The sequence below is a fragment of the Chelonia mydas genome, chromosome 5 (genome assembly GCF_015237465.2).
Source record: "Chelonia mydas isolate rCheMyd1 chromosome 5, rCheMyd1.pri.v2, whole genome shotgun sequence".
Taxonomy (NCBI): domain Eukaryota; kingdom Metazoa; phylum Chordata; order Testudines; family Cheloniidae; genus Chelonia; species Chelonia mydas.
Genome location: NC_051245.2, coordinates 23389802 through 23409633, shown reverse-complemented (window position 1 = coordinate 23409633; position 19832 = coordinate 23389802). Strand labels below are relative to the sequence as shown.

The window sequence follows — 19832 nt, the reverse complement described above, 5'->3', positions numbered from 1 at the left end:
CTTTCATGGATTTACCCTCACAACACCCCTGTGAGGCAGGAAAGTGTTGTTGCCCCTATTTGACAGAGGGAGAACGAAGGGACAGAGATGCTAAATGACTTTCACAAGGTCACACAAGAAGTTCGTGGTACAACAGGGACTTGAATCCAGGTCTCACAAGTCTCAGGCTTGTGCCCAAAGCACTGTATCCCTCCTCTCATACACTGATGACAGCTGATAACATTCCCTGCAACTTTCAAAAATCCTTCCCCATAGGAGGCATCATGACGTAATGCAACTGCCACAGATTTTCTCCGCTGACATATACCCATGTCCCAGTATATGTGGTAGATGTTGCCACCTATTCCATCCTCAGTGGAGTTCCTCTAGATTTACTCTGATGTACTTCAGAGACGAATGAATCTCAATATGTCTTCTAATAGCCGAAATAATAAGCGTATTCCTGTCCTCTAATTGATTCTTGCAACCTAGGAAAATTTTGCATTGAAAGGCACTGTTAACTAGATTTAAAAAGAGACACTGAAACTTAAACCGTATGATAGTATGCTCACCTTACATATTTGCAAGTGTGGCTGACGTTTGTATTTTAAAAAGGTAAGTAATGCATAATCACTTTCTATTGTAACAATAATCGTTTAAATGAATCTGTCTTGTCTCCATAGGCTATGTTGACATTGGACTGATTCCAAAAGGAGCAAGGGACATAAGAGTAGTAGAAGTGGCAGAAGCAGGAAATTTCCTCGCAGTGCGGAGCGAAGACCCAGAAAAGTATTACCTAAATGGGGGATTTATTATTCAGTGGAATGGAGCATACAAAGTGGCAGGAACAACATTTCAATATGAGAGAAAAGGAGATCTCGAAAATCTGACAGCATCTGGACCCACCAATGAGTCAGTGTGGATACAGGTACAGTAAAGGATCAGCAGCAGAAGCTGATAACTGGCTGGAAGCAGAATGATCTGGAGCTTTGAAAACAAGGCAGGAAAAAATAACTCTACTTTTATAACTCACTCCATTAATATTCCAACAAAAATTCCTTCATTATCTTGGTTTGGCATTGAATGTAGTCATACGACTGAAGGCCTTGATTCAATAGTTACTTAAGCACATGCCTACCTTTAAGAACATGAGTACTCTCATTTACTCTACTTAAAATTAGCTATGTGCTTGAGTACCTTGATGAACTGGGGCCAAAAATCCAGAGAGGGAAAGACCTATTTGATCATTCAATCCCCGCTACCTAAAAGTGCTCCTACGATATATGTTCTGTTGATTTATCCAGTCTAGCTTTAAATATATCAAACTAATATTTACCTTGGGGAAGGTACTTGTAGATTCCCTTTTGCTGTCTGTCTCTCTGAATGTATCCATCCTGCTCTTTTTTTCCTGTTTACTTAGTATGCCATAGATATATATTAAACATAAGACCATGGAAAAAGAAGGGAGGAAGGAATGGAACCTACTTGTGCACCACTCCCACATCTTGCATTTATGGGAAGGATGTATCCAAGTGAGTTTAATGGATGAACCATGTTCAGTGCACAGAGAGGGGACTTAGAGCAGGGAAATAAGATTTCTGTCAGTGTTCAGTGTTGCCTGGTTAGGTAGGAGGAAACCATTTTATGGAATTGTTTCAGTATTTTATCCCCTAAAGATTAACTCCTTCCCCGCCTCTGTTATCTGCCAAAAGTAAATGAACAATTTGTTTGACTTGCTCGCTGCCTGTTTCTGCTAAGAATTTTCCTGTTTATTTAAGGAGATGTGTTAAAAAACAATGTTAAAGAAATGTTTTGATAAATATGCTGCTATCTGCTGAGCTACTAGAAGGAACAGCTGCCATATGGTTGGGACACTATCATTTATAAAATTTGCATATAAATATAGGTGTTAATAAAATGTCCATTTTCAATTATCTCAATTTGGTTATTTTGCATAGCCTTGTCTTGTAGTTGATAGGATACCATATACTCTGACCCAAATTTTCACAAGTATGCTTGCAAAAGTATTTGCTTGCTTTAGTGCACCCCACATTTAAATGCACCTACTCCCTCCCCATACCTGTACACAAGTGAGGGTTTGATATATACATTTCTCAAGGGCGGGCATCCTTCAAGAGTCATATGTTCCCAGGTTGGGTGCCTGTAAATATCTGCAGACACTTTGAACTCTACTCTTGAAGATGTGGGCCAGGGTGTTATAATCACAGCCAGTACATAATTTAATCACATCTATTTTTTTTAGCTACTCTTTCAGGAAAATAACCCGGGAATAAAGTATGAATACACTATACGTAAAGAAGGAAGCCTTGAGAATGAAGTAGGGGACCCAGAATATTTTTGGCAATATGGAGGCTGGACGGATTGCAGTGTAACATGTGGAAGAGGTTAAAAAACATGATTTTTTTCTATTATCCTTTTCATTCTCTGACATCTGATTTACTCTGTTTATTATAGATTAATAGATTATGAAGGGACCACTGTGATTATCTAGTCTGACCTCTTGCACAGCTAGGTTTGGCAGAATTGGACTTATTTTTTAAAATAATTTGACAGATAATATTGATATGTTTAAGAATCCCCTCCCCCCATTTGTATAGAGTTAATTTTCACAGTTGTGGGAAATTACTGGTTGGGGGTGGGAGTGTCACACAATAGGTGTATAATGACGATATACTTGAGATTCAAAAAGTTAAAGATTTATAAACTGGCTGTTTTAACAGAGCTGTAAATATGTTTTATGCAGTATTCATTGCATGTTTTATATACATTCAGATGGGACTGTAATAAGTTCACAAGTAGCATTTTCTTACTTTTTTATCTATAGATTTCAGTTATCATCAATGGAAGTATTTTTTCGTAGGTTTTTGTTTGTATGGTGAAATCAATGTTTACTGATACATTTCTAATCTTTCCCAGCCTATGTGTAACACAGGCCATAGAACTGCCCTGAATTAATTCCTGTTGAACTAGAACATATCTAAATCTAATGTTGATTTTAAAAATTGCCAGTGATGGAGAATCCACCATAACCCTTTGTTAAAATTGCTTAGGGGGGCAGCAAATGGGTTTTTATAACATCTAGCCTGAATTTCATCCTCTTCTAAAAACCAGGCTGAAAAAATGAGTTTAACAGTGAGGGTAATCAATGTTGCACCTTATTTCCAATCTGAATTTCTTTAGCTTCAACTTCCAGCCATTCAGTCTTGTAAGTCCTATGTCTGCTAGTCTGAAGAGCCCATTATCAAATTTTTGTTCCCTGTGTAGGTATTTAGAAACTGTGATCCAGTCACCCCTTAACCTTCTTTATGTTAAGGACCTCGGTCTGTTTAGTTTGAGTCTGTCACTACAAGCCATGTTTTCTAATCCTTTAATCATTCTCTTGGCTCTTCTCTGAACCCTCTCCAATGTATTAACAACCTTCTTGAATTGTGAGCACCAGTATTCCAGCAGCGGTTGCATCTGTGCCAAATTGATTGATTGGCGATCCCTCGATTTGAGGATGATCTCTACCATGGATTTACATATGGGTCCTGAGATGACTCAGGAGTCCAATCCTGGAACCGCAAATCTGCCCGCAGTAGGTACAGACATTTTGTGGCAGGCCAATGGCCTGGTGGGAGAAAGTTATTTCTTTTTCCTTCCTCTCCTCTCTCTTTTCAGCTTTGAGGACAAGGCGCTTCTCCTCAAAGTGGGCCACTGCCTGATGGAGGATATGGCGCCATTGCAGTGGGTTGGTGGCTTGCTTTTCCCAGCTTGTGATGTCCACATCAGTTTTCTTAAGATGCGCTTTCAGTGTGTCTTTGTAGCATTTCCTCTGACCACCATATGCGTCTGTGCCAAATACAGAGGTAATATAACCTTCCTACTCCTGCCTATTCCCCCGTTAATACATCCAAGGTTCACATTTGCCCATTTGGCCCCAGCATTGCACTAGGAGCTCATGTTCAGCTGATTATGATCCACCACAAGTCTTATTCAGAGTCACGGCTTCCCAGGATAGAGTCCTACATCTTGTAAGTATGTCCCACATTCTTTGCTTCGAGATGTATAGCTTTACACTCGGCCATATCAAATGTATTACACACAGTTTACCAAGGGACCCAGATTGCTCTACATCATGTGTCATCTCCATTATATATCACTCCCCCAGTCTTTGAGTAATCTGCAAACTTTATCAGTGATTTTATTTTTTCTTCCAAGTCATTGATAATAATGTTAAATAGCATAGGGCCAAGTACTGATCGCTGCAGGACTTCACTAGAAACACACTGGCTGAATGATGATTCCCTGTTTACAATTACAGTTTGAAATCTATCATTTAGCCAGGTTTTAATCCACGTAATGTGTGTCATCATGTTAATTTTGTATCTTCTAGTGTTTTAATCAAAATATCATGCAGTACCAAATCAAATGTCTTACAGAAGTCTAAGTACATTAATTATCTCTATTATCTTTCTCACACACACACACACACACACACACAGACTCACTCTCTCTGATTTGGCCTTCATTGTATGGCACCTCACAAATGTGATCAAATTATGATCACTTGTACCTAAGCTACCATTAATCTGTAGGTCTGTGATAAGTTCTTCTTAATGTGTTAAGAGGAGGGTTAATATAGAGTTTCCCTGTGTTGGAATGCAATTAAAGAAACCAATAATTATCACACTGCACTCATAAAACCATAACAAGTAGAAATGGAAAATGCTGATGTTACTTGGCTGGTGCAAGTTTGTTCCCCCCGAGTTTATGTACTCTAGTTATAAAGGACTCAAGCAATCAGATTCCTATCACTTCCCTTGGACTGTTGTACTGTTAGAAAATTGTCATCTATAATATTCAGAAATTCCAAGGATGTTATCCTAACAGCATTCTAATTATCGAAGAGCAAAATTGAGGTGAGGTTCTTTAGTCTCCGTGATGTAGGAGGTCAGGCTAGATAATGACAATGGTGCATTGTGGCCTTAAAATCTGTTAAAATTGCTTAGGGGGAAGCAAATGGGTTTTTATAACATCTAGCCTGAATTTCATCCTTTTCTACAAACCAAGCTGAAAATGCATTTTTACAGTGTTTTCCACTGAAGCAATCACTAGCACTTGTAGTGATCCTGTATACCACCAACGGAGTCTATTAAAGGTATACAGTTTTTTTTGTATTACCAGAACCGATTGGTTTTTTTTCATACATTTTTACTTTTACATTTTTACTTCAATTTTGTACTGCACTAATAGGAATCAGTGTTTTCCCAAACATTTCTTAGTAATCAGCTAATGTGAAATCATTTTGTAGAACTTGTATCTGTTTAATTCTTTCTACATTATCGTGACTTTAAAAAATCACAGTGTTATTTTAGTTCTGTATAGAATTGTAAATCAGACAAAAAATTGTTTGGTGTAGAAAGTAGAATAAGAAACATAAGGAGATGCAGAAATTTCTTTGATAATAAAAGTAAAGCGTAAGGAATATCATCTTAAACAGATTAATGAACTGAAGGCAGTGATAAGTGAAACTGAGCATAAAATAGTGAAGATCCCAGAGGGGTTCTACAAAACAGAGGCTTCAAGTCTTTTCTTTGAAACACAAAATACATTTTTGGAGAAGAATGTTATGAATGGTAAAAAGTCAGTTGATTTTTCAGTAGATTTGTAATGGTCTTTAAAGAAGTTTGTATCTGGATTTGTTGATTTCAATAAGATCTATTAGATAGCAGAAAAATCTGAGCGATGTGGTAGGAATCCCATAGCCTGAGTCATTAATAACTAGACTACATAAAGTAGTGGGGGAACAAACTTGCACCTGCAAGGGGATTGCTAAGAGGATATTGGCCTTTTCCATTTCTAATTTTTATGTTTTTTTAAGTGCTGGGAGGTAATTATTGGTTACTTTAATTTCATTCGGTGAGATTTTGGTATTAAATGAACAAACAAAAAACCTTGTAACAAATTTAGAGTGAAGTCAAATGTATTAAGCCAGCAAAGACAAACATTAGTACTAATGTTTAAATCTTCCCTATGAAGAAAACAACTATGGTTATTTGTTTTCCATAGTTTGAAGAACTGGCTTGTTACAACTTTCATTTTAGGTAATTAATGCCTGGGGTCAATGTGATTTTTTTTTTCCATGCTAATTATGTGCTCCTACTTTTCTCAGAACACTGGTGTATTGTCAATCAATAAATCACAGTATTCTTTTCCTGTTAGCAGAAAAAAAATAATTTAAATTTGAGGGGTTATCTGAAACAATTAAATCCCTTGGATTAAATGTTATGCAGTATGCTTGTATAACCCCCATCAATCACCATAGTATGTAAGTGCTGATAATGTTTGATGTTTGATTAATTTAATGAATGGCATGACAATGAAATGAGATTAATGTTTTATTGAACTGCTTGATTTGTTTTCTTTAACATTAGCAGAATTGTTTTCTTAAGTGTTTCCTGCAAAAAAATTATAATCCTGGGAAACACCTTCTGAAAAGCTGGTTGGATAACACCTGTGCTCTTTGACTCTGCTTTTCGGACTACAGGCTGGATCACTGAAATAGATGACTCCAGGCTACTTTTGTTTGTTGATTTCTAACAAACAAATGATATCCCCACTTACTATTTGTCTTTTTTCAACGACTAGAGTTCACTTCTAGTTCTCTGCAAAGGTGGAAACTGAAATATAGGGTGAGTTCTGCCACTATATGGTTGCTCAGGGCAGTTAGGGTGTTAGGGGGCTTATTCCTTCACCCACTTACTTCCCCGGTCCTTCTCGCATGAACAGAGAGCAACAATACCCAAAGTCCAAAGGTGCAAACAATTCAATGTTTATTGAGGTGAACTTCCAGCAAGCATGATTCCAGTTTCCTTCCTTAGCGTCCCCCTTCCCAGCTCTGACACCACAGAGCCTTACCTGTGTCCCTGTTCCCATTCCCCGCCTTAGCAAAACATGATTCCAATTCCCCACCCCCATTCCATATTCCCATTCCTCCCACCCCCTTACTTCCTGATTGACTGCAGACTATGTAGTAAAACTTGAGTTCTGCTTAGCTATACCTTAACCAATCATTTCTCTGAAATGTAACTAACCAATCCTAACACATTGTAACATGATTATTTAACCAATTATATCCCATCACCTTAATTAGTTTACACCCAGCAAAATTAATTATACAGCAGACAGAAACAATCCCAGAACCAGACAGAGACCATGCAAATAAACAATAGCAAAGCGGGAACTATAATGACAAAACAGTACAGAAGAGAGAATTTCACAACTATATGTATAAAGACATAAGGGTTTCCCAGCTGTGTCTGTTGATAAGTGAGTTCTTACCAAACAGAAAGCTATCAAACTAAACTTCCTTTTACGTTTTCTAGGCACTTCCCTTTCTCTGGAGGCGATAGGCATTATCAGGACAGGATTGTATTCCTAACAGCCCAATAGCACCTTATTTCAATGTGACTAGTTTGGAATGTGAGGATGTGACCGGTCACTTCCCAGCTTATGGCTGCCTCTGCTGCTTAGCCAAAGGCCTTAGCCTAAGAACAGGGCCTCAGACTGTCACAGTAAGAGAAGGCCCCTACACTGGCAGACAGTGATTTTGATTCTTTCTTTTATACCTCTATAACTAACCAAGTGATAAGAATACACCTAAATTAGAGTCTAGGCCTTTACAGACAGGCCTGAATATCTATATCCTAACATAGGGGGTGAGTCATCATAGGTCATGATATGTGGGGAAAGAAACTTGAGCAGGTCCACTAATTTTGCCATATGCAGGTGGGCAGCCAGAGGCAGTAGAGCCTTGGAACAAAGTGGGAAGTAAACTGCTGCTTATCTATGCCAGTTGTTCCCACTACCACACCTCTGTAGCAAGGAGAAAAACGAGAATCACCATTCCAACCCTCCTCTGCTCCCGTGATGGCACTTCTCTGCTCTGCCCCCTTACTTAGGGCGGATTGTGATGTTGTTTTCTAGAATTAGATGGCAGCACCATTGTTGGTGTATTTGGGAAATGCCAGCGCTCTCTCAGTGTAGAAAACTGGAAATTGTTACTCTAAACACATATTACCTATAATGAGGAATAGGAATTATATTAATTGTTGACCTTCTAGATCAAAAAGAATTGACCTATTACACACTAAGCTAATGTGACACTTTTTTTCTTCCGTCAGTGGATTCGATAGGCCAGTATGAAATGCTATTTCCAAACTGTGTTAAATACCACAATTCTCTGAGCGTCCATAAAACTAGTTTCTTGGTTTAGACCATGATTATTTTTAGCACAGTGCGCAGTATTTTAGACTCAGAATTGAATGTCCTTGACAAGAACAGAGATGTTGTGCTACATCCAAGCCATCTTGGTATTTTTGAAACAAGTGTTGCTAAGGTGCAGTGGGTTAAAGTTGACTAAAAGATCGTTGTATACTAATAAACATATTATATAACAAGTGGTGTTTGTAACAAGTTACAAGTGGTGTAACAAGTGGTGTCCAAAATGGAGTCAAAGAAATGATGGGAGTTAGGTTTGTTTTGACTAAAATGTGGTGGTAAAATGACCTTCAAGGATTTTGTGGTCATAGTTTCCTTTCATGAAGGATTAGTTATTCCATAAAATAAGAGGAAGTGCCAATTATTTATATAGGCACTATCAGATTATCTGATTGGCCTATCCAGTGGGATAAGTTTGCCACCACTTATGAATATTTCTGTCCTGGGAGCAATTGGTAACTCAGGGCCTCATTCAAGGCCCATCTAAAGTTAGTGGGAAGACTCCAATTGACTTCAGTGGGTGTTGGATCAGACCCATAATAATAATCGTTATCACAATCGATCAACATCAAGTGGCCTTAATCTGTTCTGCCTCCCACAGCCCGGTTAGAGGAAAATCAGAGCAATCCAGCCAGATATTTTCTGGAGCCAAGGAAGTGGAGCTGGGGGTTCATAAATGGCTAAAGAAGTCGTATGCTGTGGGCTTCCAGCAACAAAACTACAAACTAGAAACAGAAACTGCATTTTCATGTATTGTTCTAGTTATTTTTCTTCTCTCCTTTGTATGGATTTATCTTGGTTAGTCTAAAAAAGGAAACTGGATCAGATTAGACTGCAACAACAGAACCTGAGAGATAAGAGCTATACCCTGAAATTGACTTCCCCCACCCCCATATAAATTAAATAAATAATATAAAATTATGTAAATATATACTATATATACTTATATATAATATAATTATATAAAAGTAGACTAATTTATAATGATATTTATAATTATATAATTTATAATTATTTTAATATTATAAATAATATATGCTTATATTATATAAACATATAATTATATAATATAAAAGAAAAATAAATAACTGGCACTTCCTCTTATGTTATGGTACAAAAACTAGAAGGCTTTCTGAGAAACATGACTACAGCCTTTAGGAAGGATTGATTGTATTTGCAATTTTTTATCAACAATTATTTAAAGTATGATGTGCAAGAAAAAGCATAGTAAAGGTTTGATGCATCTATATAGGTCAAATAATGTTTTACAGTCCCCATGGTCTGCCTGGTTCTTATCTTGGGAATCCTTCAGTAAGGCTCTAACAGTTCTTTCCATCTCCACTGTCTGCTGTTTCAATCCAAATACCTCCTGGTCCAGCTTGTTACTTTCTCGCTCACTGTCACACCCCTCCTTCTGCAGTGCCACTATCTGTGAGGCCTGAATCAAGCTGGTGGTGCGGAGGGTATTTGATGCTGCCTTTAGATTGGATTTTTTTTTTTTTGCCTTTAACTCATCTATCTCTTTATTTACTACCATCGCTACCATCTGCTTACAGAGCTGCAGGAACTCCCCAGGGCTGGTAAAGCGTCCAGGCTTCCAAAAACCATTACCATGCTCCTTACAAATCAGTCAGGCTGTTTTCCAAAATCATTTTCAACTGTGCTTTTTACCCAGATTTTTCCTTTCCTTCTGACATATTTTCTCAGTCGATCAGGCTACCAGCCTGAGCCCTGAGCCCCAGTAATGGAATGTATCCATAAATTGACTCACAGACCACAACACAGGGAAATTCCAGGTGGCTACTCTGCCCCACAGTCCTCTCCTCTTGCACAGCACAGCAAACCATTTGTACCAATCATCCCCTTCCTCCCTATCACTCCTGGCTGGCTCACCAAATCTTTTACCAGGGTTTTCAGAACCCAAAGCAGTGGTAACTTTACTGTTTCTCTCCAGGAGGTGTCAAGAATAAATCAATAGGGACACAGTTACTCTGTCTGATATATGATTGATACAAACCAGAGTGCTTTTACCTAAAACTGTTTTTTCACTAGGTCTTACGCATTCTCTCTCTCTCTCTCTCTCTCTCTCTCTCACACACACACACACACACACACACACACACACACACACACACACACACACACACACACACACACACACACACACACGCCACAGCAATAGGTTCAGAGCATTCAAAACATTTATATTTACCAAAATCTGAAATGGTTTTGAGTGATTACCATTGGGGCTTCCGGGGGCCTTCCTTCCATCCAGCTGATGGGGAATTTTACATGTCAGATCCTTGCTCAAAGACAAGCTTCCTCAGACTGCTTTAAAGCACATGTTTAAACTAATTTTTTATAAATTTTATTTGGACAAAGCCCATAATTGATGATAGCCTCTAATAGGCTATCAATTTGCCTAGCAACAGCCAATATCAATTTCTTCTGCTGCTGCTGCTGCTTCTTCTTTCTTCTTAGCAAAGCATTTCTAGTCATAACAACTATAAAACTTACATGTCAGAGGCACCTAAAACCAAGGTTGGCTGTCTAAACATTCTTTCTATTTTTGTGGAACATTAACTCCCTGTCCCAACCTCCTATTCTGATTAGTAGATCTGCAAACATGCAGCTGCATGGATTATTCCTAGCTACGTGATCTTTGATTTTCAGCTAATGTTACCTGGGTTTCTGTAAACCCAAAGCTCTTGGTAACTTTTACTCTGTGCGAGGTGGTGTCAGGAAATAAATCAAGGGAGACACAGCCGTCTGACCGATAGATGGCTGGCATAAACAGGACAACACAAGAGTGCTTTCACTTAAAGCTAAACTTTACTTAGTCTCAAACACTTACACACGTCCACAACAGGTTAGTAAAATACCCCCAACACTTGATAATTACTGAAGCTGAGTGTGACCTTTGAGTGGCACCATGACAGGCTTCAGCTGGCCAACCTTCCGTCTGCCGGTGGAGACCCCAAGATGCGTCCAGAGGGAGCGTCCTTGAAGAGCCCCTTCTCAGAAGTCCCACTACCTCAAACTTTTCCCCCTTATTTATACATTAGTAATACAATGACATATCCCTTAAAGAAAACTTGCTAAGCAAGCAAGTTTTAAAGATCAAGCAAGAGATTTCCTTCTGATCATCAATTTAACCAGATATGGGTTTTGTTTTGCTTTTTTTCAGAGTCTCCATGCCTTGGGGCCCTGACAAACATTCCCGGGGGCACATATAGACAGACTTCCTGTTTTTCTAAAACACATATATCAGCAATTTCAACATTCTTAGCAGGAAGGTCGCGGGGTCAAGCTGTCCTGTCTGTGGCACCCAAAACCCCCTCCCCTCCTGCCTTGGTTATGCTAAGGCCACTGCATGACCAATTTATAGCCTGCTGACTTGGCTTCTTTTAGCAACAAGCAATAGTGGTTCAGTACGGCCTGCTGACTTGGCTACCATTAGCGAATAAGCAGTAGTGGTTCCAGGTCTTTACTGGTTTGACAAAATCTCCCCATACACTGGCAAGGCTGAACACACAAGATGGCTGACTGCAGTACTGTCAAATTCTGCGGTACACGAAGGAATGTCAAATTCAGGGGCTACAACACTTGATGCCATTTGAGAGACTTCCATGCAGGGTTCATCCCCTTGAGTGTGAGATGGGATAAAACGTGTTTAAAATGAAGGTTTACTTGTACTTCTGAGATGTAAAGATGCATAAACCTTTACTTTGCTTTTTCTTGCATATCATTCTTTAAATAATTGTTGATAAAAAAAATTGCAAATACATTCAGTCCTTTCTAAAGGCCGTAATCATGTTTCTCAGAATTAGATTAAAGTGGCATTGAACATAATCTGTCTAATAGAGGACAGCCTCTTGGTTGAAAGATAGCATTAAGCAGAATGCAAAAGTTGATCTCTCTGTAGAAATAGCAAGCAAGTGGTAAATTTTCAAAGCTTATAAAAGGATTTAGCCACAAGATTCCTATTGGGACTAATTAGTGTATATCCACGAAATCCCTTTTCAGCTTCAGCATGGCAAATTTAATTCCATATGTACTAGTTTAATCCAAAAGTTGTGGTATTAATTTTACAAACTAGTGGTCACTGTGTTTTCTGTCTGGATTTAGATGCTGATTTTCAAAAAGTTAGGGACACACGGTTGCCTTCATAATTGTGTATATAATTTGTGCATACAATTAATATGATTATTTGTGCATTCAAAGGGCAAGGTAAAACACCACGTGTGTGTGCGCGCGTGCACTCATGCACACAATCAATTTCATGTCTGTTGCAAAGAGACACAATCACACACATACTTTTACACACACACACACACACTTCGTACGTCTGATTTTTTCCAACACTGACCCTTCTTATCTACATTTTCAGTTTTTAGTTTTGATGATACTGTCAACGGAAGTGTTCAGCCTCTGAGTCAATAGCCAAAAAAGCTCAACCCAACTATGTTCTAACTGGCATTTTTGTTGGTAAATTTACCAGAGGAATCAAGAATTGAATGGACATGGAAGGTGAACTGGACTCTGCCATCAAAAATAGTCCTTCCAGCTCACGGTTGATCTGAGATAGGCAAAGAGCAGGGGAAATTGTTTGTGGAAAAATCACTATTTGACCTGACCATGTTGATACTGTTTGTTTGCTTTTTCGTGAACATTGGTGCAGACACTTTCTGTTTGCACAAATGTTGGGTATTCATGCCCCTATGAGTGTATTTGCATGCAAAAAAGCTCAATTGCACTGGAAGTGCGAGCTCAGCCACTTCTGTATATAATGGTTTTGTGTATTTGAGAGGGACTGTCAGGCATGGAAGGATTGGGAGAATGAGAAAGTGAATGATTTTCAAGCAGCTGACAGCAAGTCTATGCTTAAAATGCTGCAGATATACTTCTGTAGAGCTTCAGTGAAGATTCTGCCTATGCTGATGGGAGGGCTTCTTTGATGGCATAGATAATCCACATCCCCAAGAAGCAGTAGCTATGTCAGTGGGGGAATTCTCCCATTGACTTAGTGCTGTCTACACAGGGGATTAGGTCGGTTTAACTGTGTCTCTCTTAGGTGTGGATTTTTCACACCCCTGAGCAACGTAGTTATAGCAAACTAATTTCCTAGTGTAGACCTGGCTTAAGTGATCACTCAGTGGGACCAGCAGTGAGAGGACAGGTGTAGGAGGGAGGCTGCTTCACCAGCAGAAAGGTCGCTTTCCTGGAGGCACTCCCACACATGTTCTAGCTTCTGAACATAGAGCAAGGTCTCTGCAGTAGGGATCTCACCCCATGGACTGCTGTCACACACACACACAGCCCGGCAGCTACATGGGTGTCCGCCAGTGCCACATCAAATTGTTGCTGACAAGGAGCAGGGCTACAACACTGTGATCAGGGAGAAATAGCTGGGTGCAATCAGGACCACCATATAAAAATTGTTAGAGGACTCTGTTGAAAGAAGCATTTAAGTATGTATATTATGTGTGACTTCAGTGGGGCTTGTGTTTTAAATTACGAATGTGCTTAATTGTGGAATAGGTCAGGGCCAGTGTGAGATATTTCTGACTTGCTTCATACAGAACATTGGATATTTATAGTTGCCAAATATGACAATATTTGTTTGTTTTTTTTAAAGACTGTTTCATTGAATCTATTTGCACCTTGATGTGCACATTACTCTGTACCTCTGGCTTTGAATTGAGTTATGCACATCCATAATGGAAAAATTAGGGACCTATCCACCTTTAATTTCTGAACAATCCCAGAACTTTCTGAGATTCTGCAAATAAAGTGAATCCACTTAAGGCCCCTGTTAAGAATGGTATTTGTGTGATTACATCTTGAAATAACTGACCAGACTCAAATAGATGAGCTTACGGATGTCAGTGGTCAGGGCAGGGATAAGAGCACACACACTGTAAACAAGGCTTCTGTACATGTTTGAAGAGGCTACCTTATCACCAGACTTCTGCTTTGTAATGCATTACAGCAGCTGAAACTATGCTAAATAATTCATCCTAGGGGAATAATTCATGTCTGAGTTTGAAAAGGAGCAGAGAAGCATTTCTGATAACGTCCCTCATTTTACAACTGGCAGTGACATTTGCCAAACTCTCAGATTAGATTTCCAAAGCAAAAAACAAACATCATAATGGAAAAGTTGCATAGAACAGATTAGGGAGGAAACCAAGAGTGTTCTATAGAAACTTATCTAAAAAAAATTGAATTTAATAGTGTTGCTGTAGGCCTTATTTAACCATCCTATAGAATTGTATAAAAATAATTACTATTAAATTATACTATTACTATCCATTAAATACTATAACATGACACAAATACTGCTAGAAAGTGTATCATTTTCTGTTAAATTCTCTTGGCATTTTTCAACAATGATCAACCCTCCTCCAATCTACTGCTACCATTGCCACCATCAAAACCTACTTTAATTTCCTTCTTTGGATTTTCTGGTTGCATCCTATTTTCTCTATGTCCATCTTTTTAAGCCCTTTTGTGTAACTTCATGGATAAGTGAAATGGGAGGGCTCTGATATTCCATGAAAAAAATAACTAGAATTCTTATGTGAAATATTAGGAAACAAATATTTAAATTGTGTTTATATGTGCAATGGTTATATTGGGGAAAGTGTGAAATATTAGGAAAAACTCATCTGTTTCCCAAAGCTTATGGGTTGTTTATTATGTGTTATTAATAGATTTCTATGTAAATTTATTTTCTTGAAACCTGCTAAAGAATCTGTGCAAACTTGACACTTCTTTATCTAAAATACAACAGTTATCCCTGACCCCAGAGTAGCATATTCTGTTTTGACCCCTTCAACAGCCTATATAGGGGTAGGATAAAAATCACAGTGATACAATATTATTGCCCTTTTGGCCCAAGAGGTTAGCAATCCTATTTGTTTACACAAAATTGTGTTTTCCTGAATACAATAGAAACACATTACAGTAGATAGTTTCTTTGCTCACAATTTTCAAGTCTGCCTCCCCTCTCATTTATGATCCAAGGAACTCTGGCTCTCTGCTCCCTCTGAAGGCCATGCTCATCTTTGCATCTTTCGCTGACTGCTCACTTTTGCCTGTCTGGCTCTCTGCCTCTCACACTCATACAGCTTGTCAACCAATTCCCTAACCCAGATTTTTGCAATCAGGAAACTCTTCAATGCACCTAGTTTAGCAGGCATTGACATCCAGCGCTTTGCCTTCAGCAGCAGTTTCTGTTGTTTCCAGCTTCTTCACTACATAAAGGGGCTTAATTGCTCTCTTCATTTAGCATACCTGTGGGTGAGGTAATATCTTTTATTGGACCAACTTCTGTTGGTGAGAGAGACAAGCTTTTGAGCTACCCAGAGCTCTTCTGCTGGTCTGGGAAATGTACACAAAGTGAGACACTACTCTGCACTCTTCGCAGACCTGAAGAAAAGCTTTGTGTAAAGCTTGAAAGCTGACATAGTGCTGTCCACACCGGCACTTAGGTCAGTGTAACTTACATCACTCAGAGGAGTGGCAAATTCACACCACTGAGCGATATAACTTATGCTGGCATAAGTAGTAGTGTAGCGATAGCCTAAGCTATAGTCTAAGTCCAGTTTAGCATAAGTTGTTAGCACATATTCTAAGGGACCATTCAAGGTGAAACGCTCAGTTTGTTGCCATACGACAAAAAGAGGGGTTAGCGTGGTACAAATTGTTGGAATAAGCTATAAATCCAAAAACAAGGGAACCTAGGCAGACCCATAATATCTGGCCATAGCACTCTTACTGAAGAATATCAGGACTCATAGAAACCATCCTCAAACCGCTCACCAAACAAAGGGCCAGCTTCCTCCAGTGCACAACCGACTTCTTCCACAAACTCCACAACATTAACAGCCTGCCTCAGAACTCCATCCTTACCATGGATGTCACTTCCCTATACACCAACATGCCTCACAATGATGGCATAGCTGCCTGCTTCAAATACTTACAAGAAAATGGATGACCTCAGATATCCACCCCAAAGACATCATCAAACTCATCCATTTTATCCTCACCCATAACAATTTTACATTCAACAACAAACATCTTGCCCAAACCATGGGAATAGCCATGAGTATTAGGATGGCTCCCCAATATGCCAACCTCTTCATGGGCCAACTTGAAGAAGAATTTCTGGACAAATGCGAAACCAATGATATACCTGAGATACATGTATGATATTTTCATCCTCTGGACAGATGACTTAATCTTCCTCATAGATTTCCACCACAACTTGAACAACCAATATCTGTCCATAAAACTCTGTCTGGAACACTCCCACACTAGCATCAACTTCATGGAAACGACCGTCGGCTTCAACAATGAAACCTACAGACAACTATATACAAGAACCCCATGGATCACAACACCGACCTTCATAGATCCAGTAACCACCCAAACACACCAAGAAATCTGTTATCTACAGCCAGGCACTCAGATGTTGCAGAATATACACAGAGGAGAAAATCTGGGATATACACCTTAACACACTCAAAACTACCTTCACTAAACAGGGACACTCCACCGGAGAAGTAGATCACATCATGGAATGGGCCATCCAAATACCGTAAGAGAATCTGCTTTTAGAAATAAAACCCCCTGTGACTTCACATGCATAGTTGTCACCTACCACCCCACACTGGAACCCAGATGGGGTATCGTCAAACAGCTACAACTCATACTCGATGGGGACTCCATCCTGAAAGAAATCTTTCCTGAACACCCTCTTCTGGCCATCAAGCAACCCCCCAATCTCTCCAAGCTCATCATCAGAAGCAAGCTCCCCACAAACCAGAACACACCAACTCAAAGTGGCACTGGACCCTGCCACATCAACAGATGCAAAACCTGCAGATGTATCTCCACTACTACCATGATCAACACCCCCCACTACTAACCTTTCAAGATCCATGGGTCCTATATGTGCCTATCACAACATGTGATGTACCTCATCCAGTGCACTAAAAGCCCCAGTAACAACTATGTGAGTGAAACCAGACAATCAGTACGCTCTTTCACACATGAAAATGAAAAAAGACAAAAACACCATATCACCTGTGGGTGAACACAAAGCGATCACTCTATATCTGACCTATCAGTCCTCATCCTCATGACACTAAACTGGGAGGAGAGGTAGATGTGCTGGAGGGTAGGGATAGGATACAGAGGGCCCTAGACAAATTAGAGGATTGGGCCAAAAGAAATCTGATGACGTTCAACAAGGACAAGTGCAGAGTTCTGCACTTAGGACGGAAGAATCCCATGCACCGCTACAGACTAGGGACCGAATGGCTCGGCGGCAGTTCTGCAGAAAAGGACCTAGGGGTTACAGTGGACGAGAAGCTGGATATGAGTCAACAGTGTGCCCTTGTTGCCAAGAAGGCCAATGGCATTTTGGGATGTATATGTAGGGGCATTGCCTGCAGATCGAGGGACGTGATCATTCCCCTCTGTTGGACATTGGTGAGGCCTCATCTGGAGTACTGTGTCCAGTTTTGGGCTCCACACTACAAGAAGGATGTAGAAAAATTGGAAAGAGTTCAGTGGAGGGCAACGAAAATTATTAGGGGTGTGGAACACATGAGTTATGAGGAGAGGCTGAGGGAACTGGGATTGTTTAGTCTGCGGAAGAGAAGAATGAGGGGGGATTTGATAGCTGCTTTCAACTACCTGAAAGGGGGTTCCAAAGAGGATGGCTCCAGACTGTTCTCAGTGGTAGCTGATGACAGAACAAGGAGTAATGGTCTCAAGTTGCAGTGGGGGAGGTTTAGGTTGGATATTAGGAAAAACTTTTTCACTAGGAGGGTGGTGAAACACTGGAATGCGTTACCTAGGGAGGTGGTGGAATCTCCTTCCTTAGAAGTTTTTAAGGTCAGGCTTGACAAAGCCCTGTCTGGGATGATTTAGTTGGGGATTGGTCCTGCTTTGAGCAGGGAGTTGGATTAGATGACCTCCTGAGGTCCCTTCCAACTCTGATATTCTATGATTCTATGATCCTCAAAGTAAACCTGCTCAACACTTTCAAAAGATGAGCCTAGAAGCTTAAATTCATAACTTTGCTAGACACTAAAAATCATGGTCTTAATAAAGACACTAGATTTATGGCTTATTACAACAATCTGTAGCCCACTAACTCCTTTTCATTCTATGACTTTAGGTGTGTTAACGGGTCGCTTTTAAAATGCATGCTAACTGCTTATGCTTAAACTATCTGTTCAACCTGGTATTCTGGTGTGGCAACCTTAGGCCAGGTCTGCACTTGAAACTTAAACTGATATAACTACATTACTCAGCCCTGAGTGACGTAGTTATACCAACCTAACCCCTGGTGTAGACAGCTCTGTGTCAACAGGAGGGCTTCTCTCTTCAACATAGCTATTGCCTCTCACGGAGGTGGAGTACCTGCACTGATGAGAGAAGCCCTCCCAGAGGCATAGGTAGCAGCCGCTACAGCATTTAAATGTAGGCCTGCCCTCAGTACCTTTCCTGAACCTGAAGAAGAGCTCTGTGTAGCTTGAATGCTTCTCTCTCTGACCAACAGAAGTTGGTCCAGTGAAAGATAATTACCTCACTCGCCTTATCTCTCTAATCCCCATTTAGGCATTTATACCAGTGGGTCTATGCAGTTCATCCCCATGCCACAAAACTTTCATTTCCTCTGGGGGGCAAGGTGGGTGAGGTAATTTCTTGTGTTGGACCAACTTCTGTTGGTGAAAGAAACAAGCTTTCACAGAGTTTTTCTTCAGGTCTGGGTAAAGTATGCAGTGTCACAGCTAAATACAAAGTGGAACAGATTGTTTAGCATAAGTAGTTAACACACATTCCAAGGGTCCATTCAAGGTGAAGTGGCCCATTCAGACCCCTCCAGTCATAAGGCATGTCTACACTACAAAGTGAAGTTGACATAAGGCACCTTACATCAAAGTAAGTAGGCGTACACACTACAGTATTCCTGCTGCCACTGTAACTCATCCGCTATGTCGACCTAATAAATCCACCTCGACAAGATGCATAAGGCTTAAGTGGATGAAGGTCAGATGACGCAGTGTCTGTATAGACACTGCATTTCTTACATCGCCTGTTGGCTGTCAGCATGGCTGACGATTTCACTGCTGATAGGATCTCTTTTTTGAAAGTGGGGGGAAGGGTGTTCCAGCTGTGAGTCCCAGTAGTGCTGACAGCTGGAGCCTCACTGCCCAGCATTGAGGGCCTGGGCTGTGGGCTCCCCTCTGAGCTCCCAGCTGGAGCCTGGCTTCAGCCCAGGCTCTCAGCTCCCTGCTCCGCATGGAGCTCCCAGCTGGAGCCTGGCTGCCACCCAGGTTCTCACTCCCCATGGAGCAAGCTCCATGTAGAGTGTGGAGCTGAGAGCCCAGGCAGCAGCCTGGCTCTAGCTGGGAGCTCCGCAGGGAGCTGAGAGCCCAGTCGGCAGCCTGGCTGCAGCTGGGATCTCAGTACCGAGCTGAGAAACTTGGGCTTTCAGCCCCCACACTACCCCTCTTAAGTGAGTGCAAGTGCTCCTGGTGAGGATGCGC

General features: G+C 40.4%; 1 protein-coding gene across 3 annotated transcripts in view; it reads left to right on the top strand.

Annotated features, from left to right (window-relative positions):
• ADAMTS12 (ADAM metallopeptidase with thrombospondin type 1 motif 12) overlaps nt 1-19832 on the top strand; it is a 313276-nt gene that overhangs the window by 239602 nt on the left and 53842 nt on the right. For all 3 annotated transcript variants that reach the window (XM_043547279.1, XM_027831000.3, XM_007068846.4), the window contains exons 15-16: nt 663-907; nt 2243-2384. In XM_043547279.1, the coding sequence (XP_043403214.1) occupies nt 663-907; nt 2243-2384 (387 nt within the window). The remainder of the gene's footprint in view (nt 1-662; nt 908-2242; nt 2385-19832) is intronic.